Source organism: Salmo trutta, chromosome 5 (genome assembly GCF_901001165.1).
Source record: "Salmo trutta chromosome 5, fSalTru1.1, whole genome shotgun sequence".
Taxonomy (NCBI): Eukaryota; Metazoa; Chordata; class Actinopteri; order Salmoniformes; family Salmonidae; genus Salmo; species Salmo trutta.
This window is the reverse complement of record NC_042961.1, coordinates 41,649,751-41,668,416: the sequence shown is the minus strand read 5'-3', so window position 1 is coordinate 41,668,416 and position 18,666 is coordinate 41,649,751. Positions and strand designations below refer to the sequence as shown.

The following is an 18,666-nucleotide window of genomic DNA, read 5'->3' as shown; positions in this document are numbered from 1 at the left end:
ACAGTCTTTCACTTCTTCTATAATTTTTGTTCGAAGATTGTCTGCCAAACAACTCAGAACCTCATTCTGAATCCCTTTGCTTGTATATTTGGCATTATGAATGGAAGTCAACCTTTTTTTCACAGTTGTGTCATGCTTAGCTGTTGTTTCTAGGATTGCCATGAAGTTCCCTTTATTATCTGACTCTGCAGACTCATCGTGTCCTCTTTGTGCAATGTTTTGCAGCCTGGGATCAAACCCTATATTTCTGTGTGTTAATGTTTAGGTGTGTGTTTGCATTCAACTTTTTGTTTTCCAAACGATTCCCTTGAGACATAAAATAAAAAGATGAGAAGGAATTGGTGTTTTGGAGGGACTTGAGTTATTGACTAGACTAGTGGGGGTCGGGCGTGTAGGCGGCTCGGGTTGGCTGGGCGGTCTGGCTTAAATTTGATATAGAGGATGTCTTAAAGACAACCAAAAGTCTTTGTACTTTATTTGTAAGAGTTGTTAATTTGTTAGACTATTGGTTAAAGGTGCAACACAATATTAATTATTGAATTATCATGGACCTAGTTCAGTCTTATCAATCACTTAAACTTATTTAATAATTTCTTACCTAGCTTGGTGACTGTGGGCATTTTTGCTTACTTTTTGTTGTTCTAAATAAAAATGGCTAGAAGGGCCATATTAGATTGTGTTTAAATGCAGGAAATGTGCTTTGGAGGGCCCCCAGACCCCCTGCCAAGTTATGTCCCCCTCTGCAAATAGCACTGCTCGGGGATTTAAAAAGTAAATCGATCAATAATATAAAACTCTTAATATAGTACTTGGAGTACTTTGTTGAAGCAACTTTGGCAGCGATTACAGCCTCGGTTCTTCTTGGGTATGACATTACAAGCTTGGCACACCTGTATTTGGGGAGTTTCTCCCATTCTTCTCTGCAGATCCTCTCAAGCTCTGTCAAGTTGGATGGGGAGCGTTGCTTCACAGCTATTTTCAGGTCTCTCCGGAGTTGTAAGATTGGGTTCAAGTCCGGGCTCAGGCTTGTCCACCCAAGGACATTCAGAAACTTGTCCCGAAGCCACTCCGGTGTTGTCTTGGCTGTGTGCTTAGGGTCGCTGTCCTGTTGGAAGGTGACCCTGTGCCCCAGTCGGAGGTCATGAGCGCTCTGGAGCAGGTTTTCATCAAGGATCACTCTGTACTTTGCTCCATTCATCTGTCCCTCAATCCTGTCTAGTCTCCCAGTCCCTGCTGCTGAAAAACATCCCCACAGAATGATGCTGCTACCACCATGGTTCACCGTAGGGATGGTGCCAGGTTTCTTCCAGATGTAACGCTTGGCATTCAGGCCAAAGAGTTCAGTCTTGGTTTTATCAGACCAGTGAATCTTGTTTCTCATGGTGTGAGAGTCTTTAGGTGCCTTTTGGTAAACTCCAAGTGGGCTTCTGTCTGGCCACTCTACCATAAAGGCCTAATTAGTGGAGTGCTGCAGAGCTGGTTGTCCTTCTGGAAGGTTCTCCCATCTCAACAGAGGAACTCTGGAGCTTTGTCAGAGTGACCATTGGGTTCTTGATCACCTCCCTGACCAAGGCCCTTTTCCAGAGATTGCTCAGTTTGGCCGGGCGGCCAGCTCTTGGAAGAGTCTTGGTGATTACAAACTTCTTCCGTTTATGAATGTGTTCTTGGGGACCTTCAATGCTGCAGAAATGTTTTGGTACCCTTCCCCAGATCTGTGCCTCGACACAATCCTGTCTCGGAGAGCTACAGACTATTCCTTCGACCTCATGGCTTGGTTTTTGCTCTGACATGCACTGTCAACTGTGGGACCTTATATAGACAGGTGTGTGCCTTTCCAAATCATGTCCAATCAATTGAATTTACCACAGGGGGCCTCCAATCAAGTTGTAGAAACATCTCAAGGATGATCAATGGAAGCAGGATGCACCTGAGCTCAATTTCCAGTCTCATAGCAACGGGTCTGAATACTTATGTAAATATATTTCTTTTTCATTTTTAATAAATGTACAAAAATTCGAAAAACCTGTTTTCGCTTTGTAATTATGGGGTATTGTGTGTAGATTGATGAGGAAAATGTTTTATTTCTTCCATTGTAGAATAAGGCTGTAACGTAACATAATGTGGAAAAAGTCAAAGGGTCTGAATACTTTCTGAAGGCACTGTATAGTGCCAAACCTGGATGGTGTTCAGAGATGGAGGGTTTGAGTAGAGCTGAAGGATGGGACTAAAAACAAACAAAAGATAACTATGGTAACATGTACTGAGTCCGTAAAATGACGCAGACAATTACACTGATGAAAGCTACAATCTATTCCCTTAAAAAATATATATACAGTACCAGTACTAAAAGTTTGGACACACCTACTCATTCAAGGATTTTTCTTAATTTTTACTATTTTCTACATTGTAGAATAATAGTGAAGACATCAACACTATGAAATAACACATGTAATCATGTAGTAACCAAAGAAGTGTTAAACAAATTCAAATATATTTTTTATTTGAAATTCTTTAAAGCAGTCACCCTTTGCCTTGATGACAGCTTTGCACATGCTTGGCATTCTCTCAACCAGCTTCACCTGGAATGCTTTTCCAACAGTCTTGAAGGAGTTCCCACATGTGCTGAGCACTTGTTGGCTGCTTTTCCTTCACTCTGCGGTCCAACTCATCCCAATTGGGTTGAGGTCGGGTGATTGTGGAAGCCAGGTCATCTGATGCAGCACTCAATCACTCTCCTTCTTGGTCAAATAGCCCTTACACAGCCTGGAGGTGTGTTCAGTCATTGTCCTGTTGAAAAACAAATGATAGTCCCACTAAGCGCAATCCAGATGGGATGGTGTATCGCTGCAGAATGCTGTGGTAGCCATGCTGGTTAAGTGTGCCTTGAATTCTAAATATATCACCAACAGTGTCACCAGCAAAGCACCCCCACACCATCACACCACTTCCTCCATGCTTCATGGTGGGAACCACACATGCGGAGATCATCCGTTCGCCTACTCTGCGTCTCACAAAGACATGGCGGTTGGAACCAAAATCTGGACAAAATTTGGACTCATCAGACCAAAGGACAGATTTCCACCAGTCTAATGTCCATTGCTCGTGTTTTTTGGACCAAGCAAGTCTCTTCTTCTTATTGGTGTCCTTTAGTAGTTTATTTGCAGTAATTCGACCATGAAGGCTCCTCTGAACAGTTGATGTTGAGATGTGTCTGTTAGTTGATCTCTGTGAAGCATTTATTTGGGCTGCAATTTATGAGCATGGTAACTCCAATTAATTTATCCTCTGCAGCAGAGGTAACTCAGGGTCTTCCTTTCCTGTGGCGGTCCTCATGAGAGCCAGTTTCATCATAGCGCTTGATGGTTTTTGCGACTGCACATGAAGATACTTTCAAAGTTCTTCAATGTTCCGTATTGACTGACTGTCATGTCTTAAAGTAATGATGGACTGTTGTTTCTCTTTGCTTATTTGAGTGGTTCTTTCCATAGTATGGACTTGGTCTTTTACCAAATAGGGCTATCTTCTGCATACCACCCTTACCTTGTCACAACACAACTGATTGGCTCAAACGCATTAAGAAGGAAAGAAATTCCACTAATTAACTTTTAACAAGGCACACCTGTTAATTGAAATGCATTCCAGGTGACTACCTCATGAAGCTGGTTGAGAGAAATCCAAGAGTGTGCAAAGCTGTCATCAAGACAAAGGGTGGCTACTTTAACAATTTTTATGGGTTACTACGTGATTCCATTATTTCATAGTTTCGATGTCTTCACTATTATTCTATACACAATGTAGAAAATGGTAAAATAAAGAAAAACCCTTGAATGATTAGGTGTGTCCAAACTTTTGACTGGTACTGTATATATATTATGTCCCTCCACTTCTAAAACCAAAGTTGCGCCCCTGGAGAACTTATAAGGGTTCCCCCACAGTTTCAATTTGAAGAACCCCTAAAGCCCTCAAACTCAACTCTGGACCTTGAAGCCAATACCACTGCATTTTTTCATTGTTCCCCTCTAATCACGGACTGATTTAGACTTGGGACACCAGGTAGGTGCAATTAACTATTCGGTAGAACAGAAAACCAGCAGGCTCCGGGACCTCATGGTGTAAGAGTTGAATACCCCTGCCTTAAAGGATCCTCCAGGAACCTTTTTATTTTTAGATTGAATAGAACATGCGATGGAAACTCAAACTCAACTTGTCTTTTTTATTCAGTACATGGGAAAATAATAACCGCAAAAGGTATTTTTATGTGCACTTTGTCATCACACACAGCCTTTTATCTGAGACAAGTCAATTTGATGGAAACATCCTGGTGAGAAAATGCGCATATTGGTTTTAATGCAGATTTTAGAATATTCGCATGAAAATCTGTCCAATTGGATGGAAACCTAGCTAGTGACACTGTTTCCCTCCTTCCTGCATTCAGTCAGTATAATTTCCGCACAATCCTCAAAGACAGTACAGTATGGTTTAGAAACTTTGCGCTGTCATGATGTAAATATAGCCAGTTCTGATTTTATTTGGAACATTTCGCGCTATTTCATACAAAAAAAACACTGCTCAATGGGCGCGCCTCTGATTGGAGGCCTGTGAACTCTGCGTGGCCCTCCCTTCAGTCTGGTTTTCTGGAAATCCCCGAAACGCACGCTTTTTACTGGAAAACATATTTTTCTTTCTAGCTGCTACAGAGTTGCTGTTTCTTTGACATCTTTGCATTGACAGATAACCGAGGTGCGGCAAGAAAATATTCATCCCCGGGAGGCGAGGTATACAATTACATTATTTAAGACAGCGTAGGATAATATTTGTTTGTGAATAAAAGTTTGTGCATGTCGTTAATCGCCTCGGGGATTCCGACGCAGCCTGCCAAGCTCACAGTTGAGCTAGCTAGGTAACGTTAAATGTAGCTTGTTGAAGTTGGTGGCTAAAGTTTGCATCTTGTATTGGTGTATAAACATGTAACTACTACATGTTGTAGGTAGTTATGACATGGGATTTAGATGTTCACGAGTCGCTTACTTTTTCGACTGTTTTGAGTGGCTACTGTAACGTTTGCCTAACTAACGTTAGCTAATTTAGGGCAACATGCTAGACCGGCACTTGACTTGTACAATATTTTATTTAACTTGTTAGTCCCTCGTAAAATATTTAAGACGACTAGGTAGCAGGCTGTTGATTCACGTATGCAACATTTAATTCATAATTTAATGTAATTCGTTCAGCAACCAACTTGCTATTTAGGTGATGCAATGTTGCAATATAAGGTTAGCTAGCTAACGTTAGCTATACAACGTCAAATTTGTTTTTGAAACCCCAACTAGTAAACATTTGTAAAGCCAGCACTAGTCGAGGAGGGTAGCGTTAGCTTGTTAAATATGCAAAACTATCCATTACCTTTTAGTTAGATTTTAGAGGAAGTATTTATTGATAAAACATAGGGTAGTTATCTAGGCACTTGATCAACAAAGATTAGCCTAATACCGTGACACAATTTCTCACCTAGCTAACGACTAGCCTACACAACTCTTACTGAAATACTGTATCTTATATAATTGCCAACCTTGTCAAAGTCATTACCAGAGCAGTCTGACCCAATTCTTATCTATGTGAACCAGACCCCTCCCGCTGCATTCTATGCTCTGCTTTCTTCTCCACATCTTCTGGGCTGCATTCCAGCGACACATGTCTGATTTCCTTTCAAAGCCACTGGTCCCCCTTTCACCACACTTTCCCACTGGTCCCCCTTTTGTCGTCCCATTGACTAATTGTTTTGAAGACGCATAGCTACAACAATTAGTATTATTTGGTTTAATCACATGGGTGTTCTCTCTCCTAGATCGGATCGCCTTTCTTCATCTCCTGCCTTGAGTCCCTGTGTCCAGTCCTCTCGTCCATCGGTCTAGTGAGCAGTCGAGAGATTGAACAGATACAAGATGGAAGAGCAGGAGTTGAGCTTCCCCATGAGCCAGGGGTCCTTCCAGCAGCTTTGGGAGACCAAGTAATTTTGAACAACCTTTAGAACCCACAGACGAATATAATTATGTTTAGGACTACCAATGTAGCAACTTCTAGACTTAGGACTGGACAGAGGTGGTTGCGTGTGAGTGGAACCCTAGAGACTTCATATAATGTACCTCTTCTACTCTTAGGTAATACTTGTACTGTGATTTGTATCTCCTTTCTTTAGCATGACTACTCAGGGGCCCAATATTCCACCGTTTGTGAATGAAAACTGGTCTGACCTGGATGTCTCGGTAAGTTTGTCTACATCCTGATGTAAAGGAAATATTTTTATGATCCATCACCTTTTAGAATGGGCTAGATGGTTTCTCCCCCTTAGTAGTGCAGTGATTGTTTGGCTTTGACTAGATCTTTTTGGTTGTGCTTTTGTCGGACAATTTGATATCCATACATGGTTAGCCTGGACACTCATCTTTTTAAGTATTCAGACAGAAATCCAAAAAGCAACTGCTAACTTCATAAATGGCATGCGTTTACATCCCTTACAGCTCGCTCCCGTACTTCCCGAGGCCACCTTCCACGAGGTCTTTGACGAGGGGCTGTTTGAGCTGTCTGAGCCCCTGGCCGTGGAGCCCTCGATGTCGCCCCTGGACAGCGTGCCTCCCCCCGCCTCCACCGTCCCCTCCACCATTGACTACCCGGGGGAGCACGGCTTCCAGCTGCGCTTCCACAAGTCTGGCACCGCCAAGTCTGTCACCTCCACCGTGAGTGTCTTGCATATGGCTTACTGCACATGCCTAAATACACTGGCGTTAAAAGCACTAATATTGTATGCTACAAGTAGGCTACTACTTGGGTCTATTACTCTTCTTTTTGTTTGTTTTTTTATGTTGCCGTTGATCTCCTGTAACCCACCTAAAGCATAAGAGAATGTGTTTTCAATGTAATTTTCTTTTGACCCTGAAGATGAACAGGACCTGTTTCATGTTACAGCTGAGTCTTAACCCTTTACACTAGTACCCATATATCGATTGAAAATGGAGAATTTGGGCACTAATAAACACCTAAAATGGAGTGCTGTGGCTGTACAGTAACGGCGCTGTATGGGTTTTGACTGACAGACGTTCTGAACTTGAGCACCACATGCGACAAGACGTCGCCCCCATCCCTCCCGCTAATTGGTCAACTTTCGCACATTTTTTTTGTCTGAGGTAAATTTAGTAAATTAAGAGGACTCGATGTGTTTTGAAAGCTGAGACGTTGAGGATTATTATAAATACCCCTTTGATGTCATACAAGCAAGCAAAACACCTGCGAGTCCAAATGTGCACTTCACATTTACATGTCATAAAACTCCGGTCATATACAGTGTCAACATTTATGATCACTGTTTGATATAGTTACAAGATGACATGGCGTCATACCCTGGGTTGTTCTGAAGTTTGTCTATTTTTAATAAAATTCACAGCGGAACACACTGAAATTACAATCCGTTTCTACGAATGTCCTTGTGAAAGCCTAACACTAAGATCATATTTTAACTTTTCTTCTGTAAGAAACGTTTCAATGTAGCCCAATCCATTTAGAGCAGTTCCCACGAGTGTAAAGGATTAAACAGCACTACAATAGGAATGAGACACGACCTACCCTTAGAAGCCCAGGCTCACTGTACATTCACTGATATATATTCTCCTTCAGTTTGATGAACGTAACTTTTAGAATTACTTTGAAATGTTTTATGCTGCCTTTTCACCTGGATGAAATCACAACGATAATTAATACTAAGATTGTTTAAATTAATGATATCAAATCAATTACAGTAAATTGTGGTTACCATACCTCGGACGGAGACAAGTTATACCATTCATTCTGATTCTCCGTGGTTGCATTCAAGTGGAATCCAGTTCGTGACAATTCGCAAAAACTCAAGGTTTTGGCTGAAGTATTTGGATTAAAACAGCCAATAGCACAATGGTTTCCACGGCGACTCACATGCCAGCGTGCTATGATAGGTCTATTAGTCTTGTGGTTAGGCTGCTCTGCCCTCAAATGAACGCCCCCTGCAACTCTTTCATTGGAACCATCAACTTAGACATCACATCATTGTTGGCCGGGGTAGGCCGTTGTTGTAAATAAGAATTTGTTCTTAACTGACTCGCCTAGTTAAAATAAATAAAACTGTATTTTTATTTATTTGTCCCATTATTGCGTCTGTGAGAGCACGGACAGTGCAATTGAGGCCATCTCCATTTTAAAGTAGTACATTTTCTTCTATTTGGCAAACAAACTGAATGAGTGCACACTGCCACCTAAAGTGTGTTGTTAGGACAGGTATAAAGCCACGGTTGGTGGTTTACTGCCACCTGCAGTTATGGAATGTTTCCTCACAAGTATAATTCAGTGGCTATCACTCCTGGTGACCTGGATGGAATTCTGTGATCCTTCCTTAACCCATAGGACAGGGGTCAACTAGATTCACCTGCAGGCTGGTGTGTGTGTGGTATGTATGTATGTATATATCTATCTCACACACATACACATTTCTTTTCTTGAGCGGATGGTCGGTGGGCTGTAACATTGTTAAAATAATTTGTAGGCTGAAAATTGACTGCAAGAAGCCCAAACCAGATATTTGACTAAAACATAATTATTTCAAACCTTGCTTACATTTGTATACGATCACGTGTCTCTTATGCATGGGAATATAGTTTTTTGGCTCAGAACTTGGGGGTTAAATAAAACCATTTGACCCGCGGCCTGCCAGTTGGGGAACCCTGCCATAGGAAGTCCCACCCAGTTGTCTGTTGAAATGCTGAACATCCTCAATGGTACTGCCCATGCTAAAATGGGCCTTTGGGCACTAGAGTCCTCTCTCTATGATTGTAACTGAGGAGTTGCAGGCTGGTTGCAGTAAAGCATGGGTCTGACATGACCGGGCATGTTTCAAACGAGGGTTAAAATGCATCTTTTTCGTAAAGGTATTTATGATTTATTTAGAATATAATTGTAAAGCAATATTTTGTTCCTATTAATTCCTATGGGTGTTTTTCCACACTTGTATTTGTATGATCTTTGATAGTGACTACCTGTGCGAAGTAATTAAGCAAGTGTCTATTTCTTTTCTTCATAAATTCAATTCACATCTTTATTCTTTCACAGAGGGAAATTCCTCTGGGACAAAATACTGATTGTTCAATGTTTCCCTCCCTCCCCAGTATTCTGTGCAGCTGATCAAGCTGTACTGCCAGCGGGCTAAGACCTGCCCGGTGGAGGTGCTGATGACCAAGGAGCCCCCGCCAGGAGCCGTCCTACGTGCCACCGCCATCTACAAGAAGTCAGAGCACGTGTCCGAAGTGGTCAGCCGCTGCCCCCACCACCAGAGCACGTCTGACAGCTATGAAGGTGTGTGTTTGTCTTGAGGTGAAAATTCTTAAGTGAGTTAGATAGTAAGTAATTTGCCCATGTTGAGAGTTAAGCAGACTGATACAATTTCTCACTAGGTTCATTAGGTTGTAATGAATGAACATGCAGTATTCAGCTGGAATCTGGTAGAGTGACCTGATTTGTCTAACTGTATGATGAACCTTATTTTGCCCAAACAGGTTGTGAACCCACATGTGTAACTGATTCTAGTTTGAGATCAATACATTGAAGGATCATTTTGGGTTAGGTGTAAGGGCAGATTTTGGCTATGTCATCTAGTTTTCAGGAGATTGTATTATCTGTTTAATTAATTGTATCTTTCACAATAGCTAATGTAAGTAATTAGAACAATTCCCATCCCCTACAATGGGCTAAAATATAGACTAATTAGTGTGCTTATCTCAGCAAGAACACTACTGTTATTCCCCATACTTTTATTATTTCACTTCTTACCAATTTTTCTGGTGTAATTAGGCTATTTGAAATCTGATATGTCAACTTGTCTTTGATTATTAAAAAATGGAGGGCTATGCATTATTAAAAAATGGAGGGCTATGCATTTATGGACAGTGTTGATTATAGGCTAAATCATAAAATGAGAATCGGCTCTCTTGAAATGCCCCTTGCCTCAAATATCCTGTTTTGTCATTTTAGTATTGTGCACAAGCTGCTAGGCATGTATTAACAGATATTGCCTTTTTAGAGTAAGATGGCAAGGTTTTGCAAATCAGTCTCAACCACCTGAAGATGGGTGTTCATTTTGATTTGTCTTGAATGTGGGATAATTTGTACAAATCAAATGTCATATGAACATATTCAAATTCCCAGTATTTGGGAAACGTAGATCAGGGGTGGCCAACCATCTTGGCGAGCTACCTCTAGGTCCTATTTTAAAGGGATAGTTCACCCAAACGGATTACATATTTACGTTATGGACGCACGATATATCGGTGAACATATCGGAATCGGCCGATATAGCTAAAAATGCCAACCTTGGTATCGGCCGGTCTAGTTTAATGTCGATATGCAAAACTGATGTCAAAGCTGACGTGCATATCTATATAACGAAGGTACATGACGTAATGACGGCACTTAAAATTTTGCGCTGTACGTGCAACATAGCATTCCTAAACTAGCCCACAATGTCTGCTGTGGATCGAGCAATCAAGCCAAGCAGTCATTTGAAAGGGTAACAAAATTTCAGCGAGACAACTCAAATGCGAAATCCATTAATGCCAAGATAATGGAATTCATTGCCCTTGACAATCAAACATTCTCTGTCGTGGGCATTTTGCCGACTGGTCGAGCACCGGTTAATACTACCAAGTGAGCTATTTTTCACGTTGCCCTACCGGAGTTACACAGTAATAGCGTCACTGCTATTAGCTTCACGACATGCATACTATGGAATGCCATTTGGGTCTTTGCATGTCAAAGAAGATACAGTAGCACTGTCAAAACACCGGCCACAAATGATGTGTTTACAATACCGTGTTGGTACCTAGCTAGCACCAATACAACCAGCCTGAAACAATGACGAGTAAAAACTGTAGTCATTTTCATTATACTTAGCAATGATTTAGGAATTCTTGTAAGTATTAGCTAGGTAGCCACTTGTTGTTCACCTATTGAACTTCAGTTCATGAAAATAAATAGCTAGCCAGCTACTTAACCCTGTTGCCCAAAGCTAATGTTATAAGCAGCCAGCTATTTTCATCTGAGGCTCGACCCGACCAGACCAGGTTATGTGTTGTGAAGCTAGCCACAATAAGGATAAGGCACAATAGTGGAATTTGCGGTTTGCCTTCCAAATAAAAGTATGTCATCGACAGTGATGTAAATGAATACAAATAGTAGAATTATGCCATACTTGTATTTTGAAGGGTAACCGCAAAGTCCACTATTGTGGCTAATCCTTATTGTGGCAAGCTTCACATAGATGGGTCCGACCACCATTAATCAAATAAGAACCGTCTTATAAATTAGGGTTATTTTAGATGACACCTAGCTATATAGTTAGCTAGCTAACTATAGCTACTGAAACAGATTGTCGTTTTGCTATGTTTTTGGGGAAGAACATTGTTTGCATCCATGAGCTAGCAAGCTTATTTTTTATGACCTGCATTGTAGGTGCGTGAGACAACTTCACCAGCATCATAGCACACGTATCGATGAATCGTTGTGACATGAAATACGAGTGATAGTGTAATCAATGTGTAATAACTACGTAAAAAAATCTATCAACGCGTTAAATTATTGTTGCATGTAGTCATATTCAGGTCCTGATTTGTCAACAAGGTTATTTGACACGTTAAATAGTATTTCTTTCACTTACTTGCTGTTTCATTGTTAATTTGTTCAGTAGTTTCATTCTCAACCAGGATTTCTATGAACAACGAAACAGCACAGCAAGTAAGTGAAAGAAATAGGTTTTGATTATGTTTTACTGGTAATGGGGACATGCATAAATGCCAACAAAATAACTTTTTTGCTGTGTGTGTAACCTTAACTAGGCAAGTCAGTTAAGAACAAATTCTTATTTACAATGACGGCCTACCCCCGGCCAAACCTGGACGACGCTGGGCCAATTGTGTGCCGCCCTATGGGACTCCCAATCACGGCCGGATGTGATACAGCCTGGATTTGAACCAGGGACTGTAGTGACACCTCTTGCACTGAGATTTAGTGCCTTAGACTGCTGCGTCTGTGTGAACTATTTAACTGCACTAGAATGCTTAAAAGGCCACAAAAATTTTAAATATAGGTTATCGGTATCGGGGCATTTTGGCAAGGAAAATATCGGTATCGGCCAAAAATGTAATATCGGTGCATCGCTAATTTACATGTTTGTTTCTTATAGAGAAGGAAAGACTGCAATCCATCCTATGGTTAGCCACTGCAACCGACTGGTAATATTAGCATTTCTAACCAAAAACCAATGTACTTCAATGTCCCCCAGTTAGCATACTCTAAATTTCATGCCCAAATAAACTCCAAAGTAACTTCAAACCAAATTGTTGAATTGTGAGTGTGTAATCCTGAATGCACCAGACCTGTGGTTTAAAAAAAAAAAAAAAAAAAAAACTCAACCCTGGTAATGGGCCTAAGCCATGTGAAAATATGTAGAATTGCAGTAATTTTTTAACTAGGCAAGTCAGTTAAGAACAAATTTTTATTTACAATGACGGCCTCCCCCCCGGCCAAACCTTAAACCGGACGATGCTGGGCCAATTGTGCGACGCCCTATGGGACTCCCAATCACGGCAGGTTGTGATACAGCCTGGAATTGAACCAGGGTCTGTAGTGACATCTCTCACTGAGATGCAGTGCCTTAGACTGCTGCGCCACTTGGGAGCCTGTGTCCAAGCTTTAAAACTGAATCTTCCTGAGGGGGTCCCCTAAGACACGCTGGCGCCAATGATATTCACAATAGGAAATCTCATTGCAAGCTATCTCCTAAAGTTGACAGCCCTGCAAGGCATAACTCCCCCCTCGTGTAAAAGATGGTCCCAGGAAGTTCTGAGAGGACTCTTTACCCCCCCCCCCTCACTTCCTGTCTACTTCCTGTTTCCTGCCAGGTGTGACCCACCGCAGTCACCTGATCAGGGTGGAGGGGAGCCAGCGGGCTCAGTACCTGGAGGATGGCAACACCAAGCGTCAGAGCGTGCTGCTGCCTTATGAGCCTCCTCAGGTATACCCCCCCTTTCTTTGGTCTCCTGTATTAGTTTTAATATAAAAGATGAATCGTCAGTTTGCTTGACACTTTCATCTGTCTATAATTCATTGAAAATGTACATGTATGTTTAAGTGCATCTTCACTTTGTATAGCTGGGCTCTGAGGCAACTACTGTTCTCCTGAACTTCATGTGCAACTCCAGTTGCATGGGTGGTATGAACCGACGGCCCATTCTCACCATCCTGACGCTGGAGACCCAGGAGTAAGTCTCTCTCCTTATCCCTTCTTACTGTGTTTGTTCATATTGGAAAATCTTTCTGAGTCTCGTCCTTATTTGTGTGCGTACATATGTCAAGCGCTCCCTTTTCTGTGGGAGTAAAAGTCTGAATTCGCTTTACATCTGTGATAATGTGTTTGGGTCCCCTCGTTTGTTCCCCCTAACTCTCACTATTCTCTACCCCTCTCCTCTCTCTAGTGGTCAGGTTTTGGGTCGCCGTTGTTTTGAGGTTCGAGTCTGTGCCTGCCCCGGCCGGGACCGCAAGACCGAGGAAGAGAACGCTAACAAAGCTCTGAACGGGACCAAGAACACCAACGGCACCAAAAGAAGTAAGACTGGGGCTGTGTTCCAACAATATTAACTGGCCTCCTTTCCTTGTCTCCTATGTCACTGTTGGCCTTGTTTCCTTTCCCCTCAGAGTCCCAACAGGCCCTGCCGCCTCCGGGAACCAGTAAGAAGATCAAGAGCGGCTCCAGCACTGAGGATGAAGACAAGGACAATGTATTCTTGTTGCAGGTGGGGGGGGGGGGGGATCTCACACACACTCGGCCAACACACCTTTGGGAGGGAGAATTTGTATATCTCTATTTCATGGTTGTGATAAGGTTAATGTGATGACTGCTATTCATTGAGTAATTATCTTCTACGTTGAATTATTACTCAATTAAATTAATCATGTAACAATTGATTAATTTGTAATTTGGGCCCCCAGGGGAGAAGTTTATTTAATGAGTTACCGTTTCCCGAATGAACTCAAGAATATATTGATATCATACCAGTCATCAATCAATCACTTCCTCATATCAGTCTCATTCTGAACTGTAGCCTAAGTGATGAATCAGTGATACACACTTGGCTTAATTATTTATTAACTAACTAAATAATCACACAGAATTACATAAACACACGCAGTATAGCTTATATTGATTACTAACATAATGCAATGAAAAGTCCCTAGTGGACTAACCCGACATGACGGCTTGTTACACAACGGAAAGGGGGTGGGGAAAGAGAGCAGGAGAGACAGAGTGGACTTAATTATACATACATGTGGAAGCTATGCTCATGGGAATATGAGTACTTTGCACATGAACGACCGCTCATTCAAAAATAATTGCAATGTATATATTTACACATGGATGTCTTTGTTGTCTCTGTTGAACTCGATCCGTCTATGGGAAGTGGTTCGATGTAAGTCTCTGGTTGTCCACCAGAGGTCACAATATCCTTAGTTGTAGGAATTTTTGTCTGGGAGTGTTCGTTAGGATAGATACCTCAGAGGTACCTATGATGGTGAGGAATTTGTCCTTCCCTCTCATCTTGGTCAGTTGTCTTAGACTACGTTACATGCAGAGCTGCAGGCGCTGCATGTCTTAGTCTAGTCTTTACCTTCGTCACTCGTCGAGAGTTTCAGAGGGTCTTACCATTTTCTGGTCTTGTAGTTTTAACCATTTCCAGCCGTGTAGCCACCGCTCCACGCTGTCTGGTCTAATATGTTAATTCTTCAGCGAGTCCTTTTTAAGTACACTGGTCTGAAAGGTGGTTCCATCTTGTTGACACAAAGTCTGTGCTCACGTGAGAGTGGTTACTGACTTGGCCAAGGTTGATATGAAAAGCTTATCTCATTTAGAAGGCTAAAATCACATGTCTGATTTCAAAAGCATTCTTATACTTAAAATAAATTATACAACATTTAGATGCAAACCTGATCACTAGGTGTACACTTTCAGAATTATAGTCCTTGTTATAGTCTTTCAAATTATTTTAATGACATCACAAAATATACATTAATTTTTCATATTACATCTGTCATAATTCCCAACATTTGGACATTGAAATATTGTCCCAATGTTCATTGCCAAAACATCAAACAAAGTCTCTCTGTTGTAGCAAAGGGATTTTTAACTTTTCCATACTGCAGTGCAAGAGAAAGTTTACGACCGGTCGTTACTTCATAAAACCCGGTTAACTCCCCCTCTGGGAGAGAGGGGGTTTGGGCAATCTGTCATCCTGTAATCCTCACCAAGGAGAGAGTCATGACAGGTGCCCATTTAAAAATTCCCTCACTCTCTTTCTCTCAGGTACGTGGAAGACAGCGCTATGAGTGGCTCAAGAAGATCAACGACAGTCTGGAGCTGATGGACCGCATTCCTCCTGCTGAGCAGGAGAAATACAAGAAGAAAGGGTACGCTACCAACAGCATACATTTTGATGACGGGAACTTCTCCCTAAAATGCCTCTGTCCCACTTGTGTATTAATCCCTAATTTCCTCCATCTATCCTCTCAATTCTAGATCACTGTCTCACTTTCGATGTTTGTCCTGTATTTTCTTTTTCAGTTTCTCAAAGAGCCGCAAGCAAGAAGCGTTGGCCCCAAAAAGCGGAAAACGGATGCTTACAAAGGAGGAGAGGAGCGACTCGGACTAATGCCAGGACACCTCAGCCCTTCCCTACTGTCTATTCCAGACCAACATTAAATTGTGACTCCAAAGTAAATGCCCAATACCAAACCCTAGGCAATACATGTAGTCACTTCTTGCAAGATGGTAATAGCTCCACCTAGGCAGCCATACTCAACAGGCTGACCGCGGTCCGAAACCCGGACCAGAACGTTGTCAATACGGACTTCGGGGCCCGCCCCAAAAATTATTATATCCCTTGGTATCATATGAACACACAAGGCATGGCAAAATGTGTAGAATTGTGGGAAATGAGCTTTAACACTACAAAAAATGTCTCTGCCAACAAGAGGGGTGTGAATAGTTTGGGGTTACATGGGTTGCAAGGTGGAGGTTTGTTACTACACTGATAAATCACAATATCCTACCGGACCTTTACCATCTAGGAAATTTGTGTTACCCAACCTTCTCATAGTACTTGAGTACAATGGTAGAATTTTAACCATATTTCAGATGCCAGTCACTTTCGGTACAATACAAAGTGTGTAAGTGTAGGGCCTAGGGTTTGGATTGGGTAAATAGGCTGACCCCCACCACCACGCCAGTCACTTTCGGTACAACACAAAGTGCCTAAGTGTAGCCCCTACTGCCTTAACCATCTGGTGTGACTTCCTCCTCACCTGCCCCCAAAGAGCACTTTAGCTTGTGCTTTTATGATTTGGACCAATTAAAACTAGTCATATCTTGACCTGCCTAGAAACGATGCTTTGTTACCAGTTAATTGGCCAGTTGCCTGTTAGTATTTTTGATACCTGCTAAACACAACCACTGCCTTCATTCCTCCCCCTGAACCGTTGACCTGTTTCCCTGTTAATCATGGTCCTATTGAGGCATTGGTCTTTTTTCCCCATTTTTGTACTGCTGATCTAGAAACTATTTTTGTAAGTTCTTTTAGGAGCTGTTAAACGATTTTGTCTTCTCAATGTTTTTTTTCTTTGTTTTTAATAAATGTTTTTTTTATATTGTACTAATTCCAGTGTTTTGTCCAATGTCTTTTCTCTCTCCTATGCAGAGTTCTGATACTGTGCTTATGATATAGTTGATTAAGCACATTTTATGTTAGTTTACTTTATGGTTTTCTGATGGAAACTCTTTTTGCTGATGTCATTTGGTGCTGACATGATGCTTTGTTTAGGGAAAAAGGAAACATTTCAGGGAACTTAAAAAAATCTAATAAAGGCAATTTCCTAAATAGTACTGTAATCCTCAGTCTTTTGTGTTATGAGTTTTTAATTTTTTTTAAACAAGGTAACATGGGTGAGTGACGAGAGACCCATTTACATCTCAGAACCAGAACCAAATCTTGCTTGTCCTGGCTAGCTACTCTATTAGTTAAGGCTCTGTAACAAGACTATTTTTACACCATCATATGGACCTGAACTGTGCTTGTCCCAAATATATTATTTTTCACATTGCTTCTATCATGGTTCCAGCAACTCTGGTGGATGTGTAACCAGGCCAGCACAGTACTGCTCGGCTTGATCACAAAAGCACATTTCAAGCGTCATTAGCATTGTCGTAAACTAGCTTTGCATTTCATATGTACCTGACCCTTGTCCATTCCTTGTATCTACTACTGTGTGTACACATCAGCCAAGCATGCTTTGCATGTCTGGAGGAATAATGCAAAACCAAGTATCTGTCTTGCATCCATGAAACTAATACGTCTTTGTACTTTCATTTTATTTTCTTATGGGAGCCATTCTTAAATGGGAGGGATATACACTGTGGCAAGACCCCCCTGCCTCCAGAACAGCCTGAATTCTTCAGGTCATGACATTTTTGCTCAATTGGTATCAAGGAACCTAACATGTCCAAGGAACACATTCCCCACACCAGTACACCACTGCCACCAGCCTGTACCATTGACAACAGGCAGGATGGGGCCATGGACTCATGCTTACTCCAAATCATGACTACCATCAGCATGATGCAACAGGAACCAAGATTTGTCGGACCAGGCAACGTTTTTCCACTCCTCAATTGTCCAGTGTTGGTGATCGCGTGCCCACTGGAGCCGTTTCTTGGTTTTAGCTCACAGGAGTGGAACCCGGTGTGGTCGTCAACTGCAATAGCCCCTTCGTGACAAGGACTGACGACTTGTGTGTTCTGAGTATGCTGTTCTGCACACCCATGTTGAACTGCGCAGTTATTTGCCTGTTTGTGGCCCGCCTGTTAGCTTGCACGATGCTTTCCATTCTCCTTCGACCTCTCAACGAGCTGTCGCACCATTATCGGTAAACCCTAGACGCTGTCGTTCGTGAAAAGCCCAGGAGGCCGGCTGTTTCTGAGATACTACAACCGGCACACCAGGCACCGACGATCATACCACGCTCAAAGTCGCTTAGGTCACTCGTTTTGCCCATTCTAACGTTCAATCAAACACTAACTGTATGCCTGTCTGTCTACTTCATATAGCAAGTCACGACTATGTGACTCACTGCCTGTAGGAGCGAACCACTTTTGTGAATGGGGTGGTGTACCAAATAAACTGGCAACCGAGTGTAGTTTTCACCGGTATTCTATCTAGATCAGTTTTTCTTAATCCTGGTCTTTGGTACCCAAAGGTGTGCAAATTATTTTTTGCCTGTTGCTCTACACACCTGATTCCACTAATTGGACCTTTGATTAGTGTAATTGGGTGTGAAGTTCTAGTGCGGAAAAAATGTGCTGGACCAGCAATAAGACTGATCTAGATGATTGACATCTGTATTGGAGTGGTTGTTGATTCGAGAGAAGCTGTGGTGATGGCACCATAGCTTGTTGTGACACGATTATAGGCGTATTCATTACGCCGATTCTGTTGTAAAAACGTTTATTTAACGGAACGCGGAGGGACCTACTTGAATTTATTCAATAGA

At 41.9% G+C, this 18,666-nt stretch overlaps 1 protein-coding gene across 1 annotated transcript; it reads left to right on the top strand.

Moving 5' to 3' along the window:
* The first annotated feature begins 4,424 nt into the window (after positions 1 to 4,424).
* On the top strand, positions 4,425 to 16,999 carry LOC115194175 (cellular tumor antigen p53). The gene is made up of 11 exons (XM_029753630.1): positions 4,425 to 4,775; positions 5,846 to 6,007; positions 6,197 to 6,263; positions 6,519 to 6,734; positions 9,186 to 9,372; positions 12,972 to 13,084; positions 13,222 to 13,331; positions 13,545 to 13,675; positions 13,765 to 13,862; positions 15,428 to 15,531; positions 15,686 to 16,999. Exons 2-11 carry the CDS (start codon positions 5,943 to 5,945, stop codon positions 15,771 to 15,773), a joined length of 1,179 nt encoding a protein of 392 aa, XP_029609490.1. The 5' UTR covers positions 4,425 to 4,775; positions 5,846 to 5,942; the 3' UTR covers positions 15,774 to 16,999.
* Positions 17,000 to 18,666: the final 1,667 nt, after the last annotated feature.

What these genes read in the sequence shown, in the direction of transcription:
- LOC115194175 (XM_029753630.1), top strand. Translation starts at nt 5,943, where the DNA reads ATGGAAGAGCAGGAGTTGAGCTTCCCCATGAGCCAGGGGTCCTTCCAG. An exon ending in GGTCTGACCTGGATGTCTCG is followed by an intron (nt 6,264 to 6,518) that starts GTAAGTTTGTCT and finishes CATCCCTTACAG; the next exon opens with CTCGCTCCCGTACTTCCCGA. An exon ending in CTGACGCTGGAGACCCAGGA is followed by an intron (nt 13,332 to 13,544) that starts GTAAGTCTCTCT and finishes TCCTCTCTCTAG; the next exon opens with TGGTCAGGTTTTGGGTCGCC.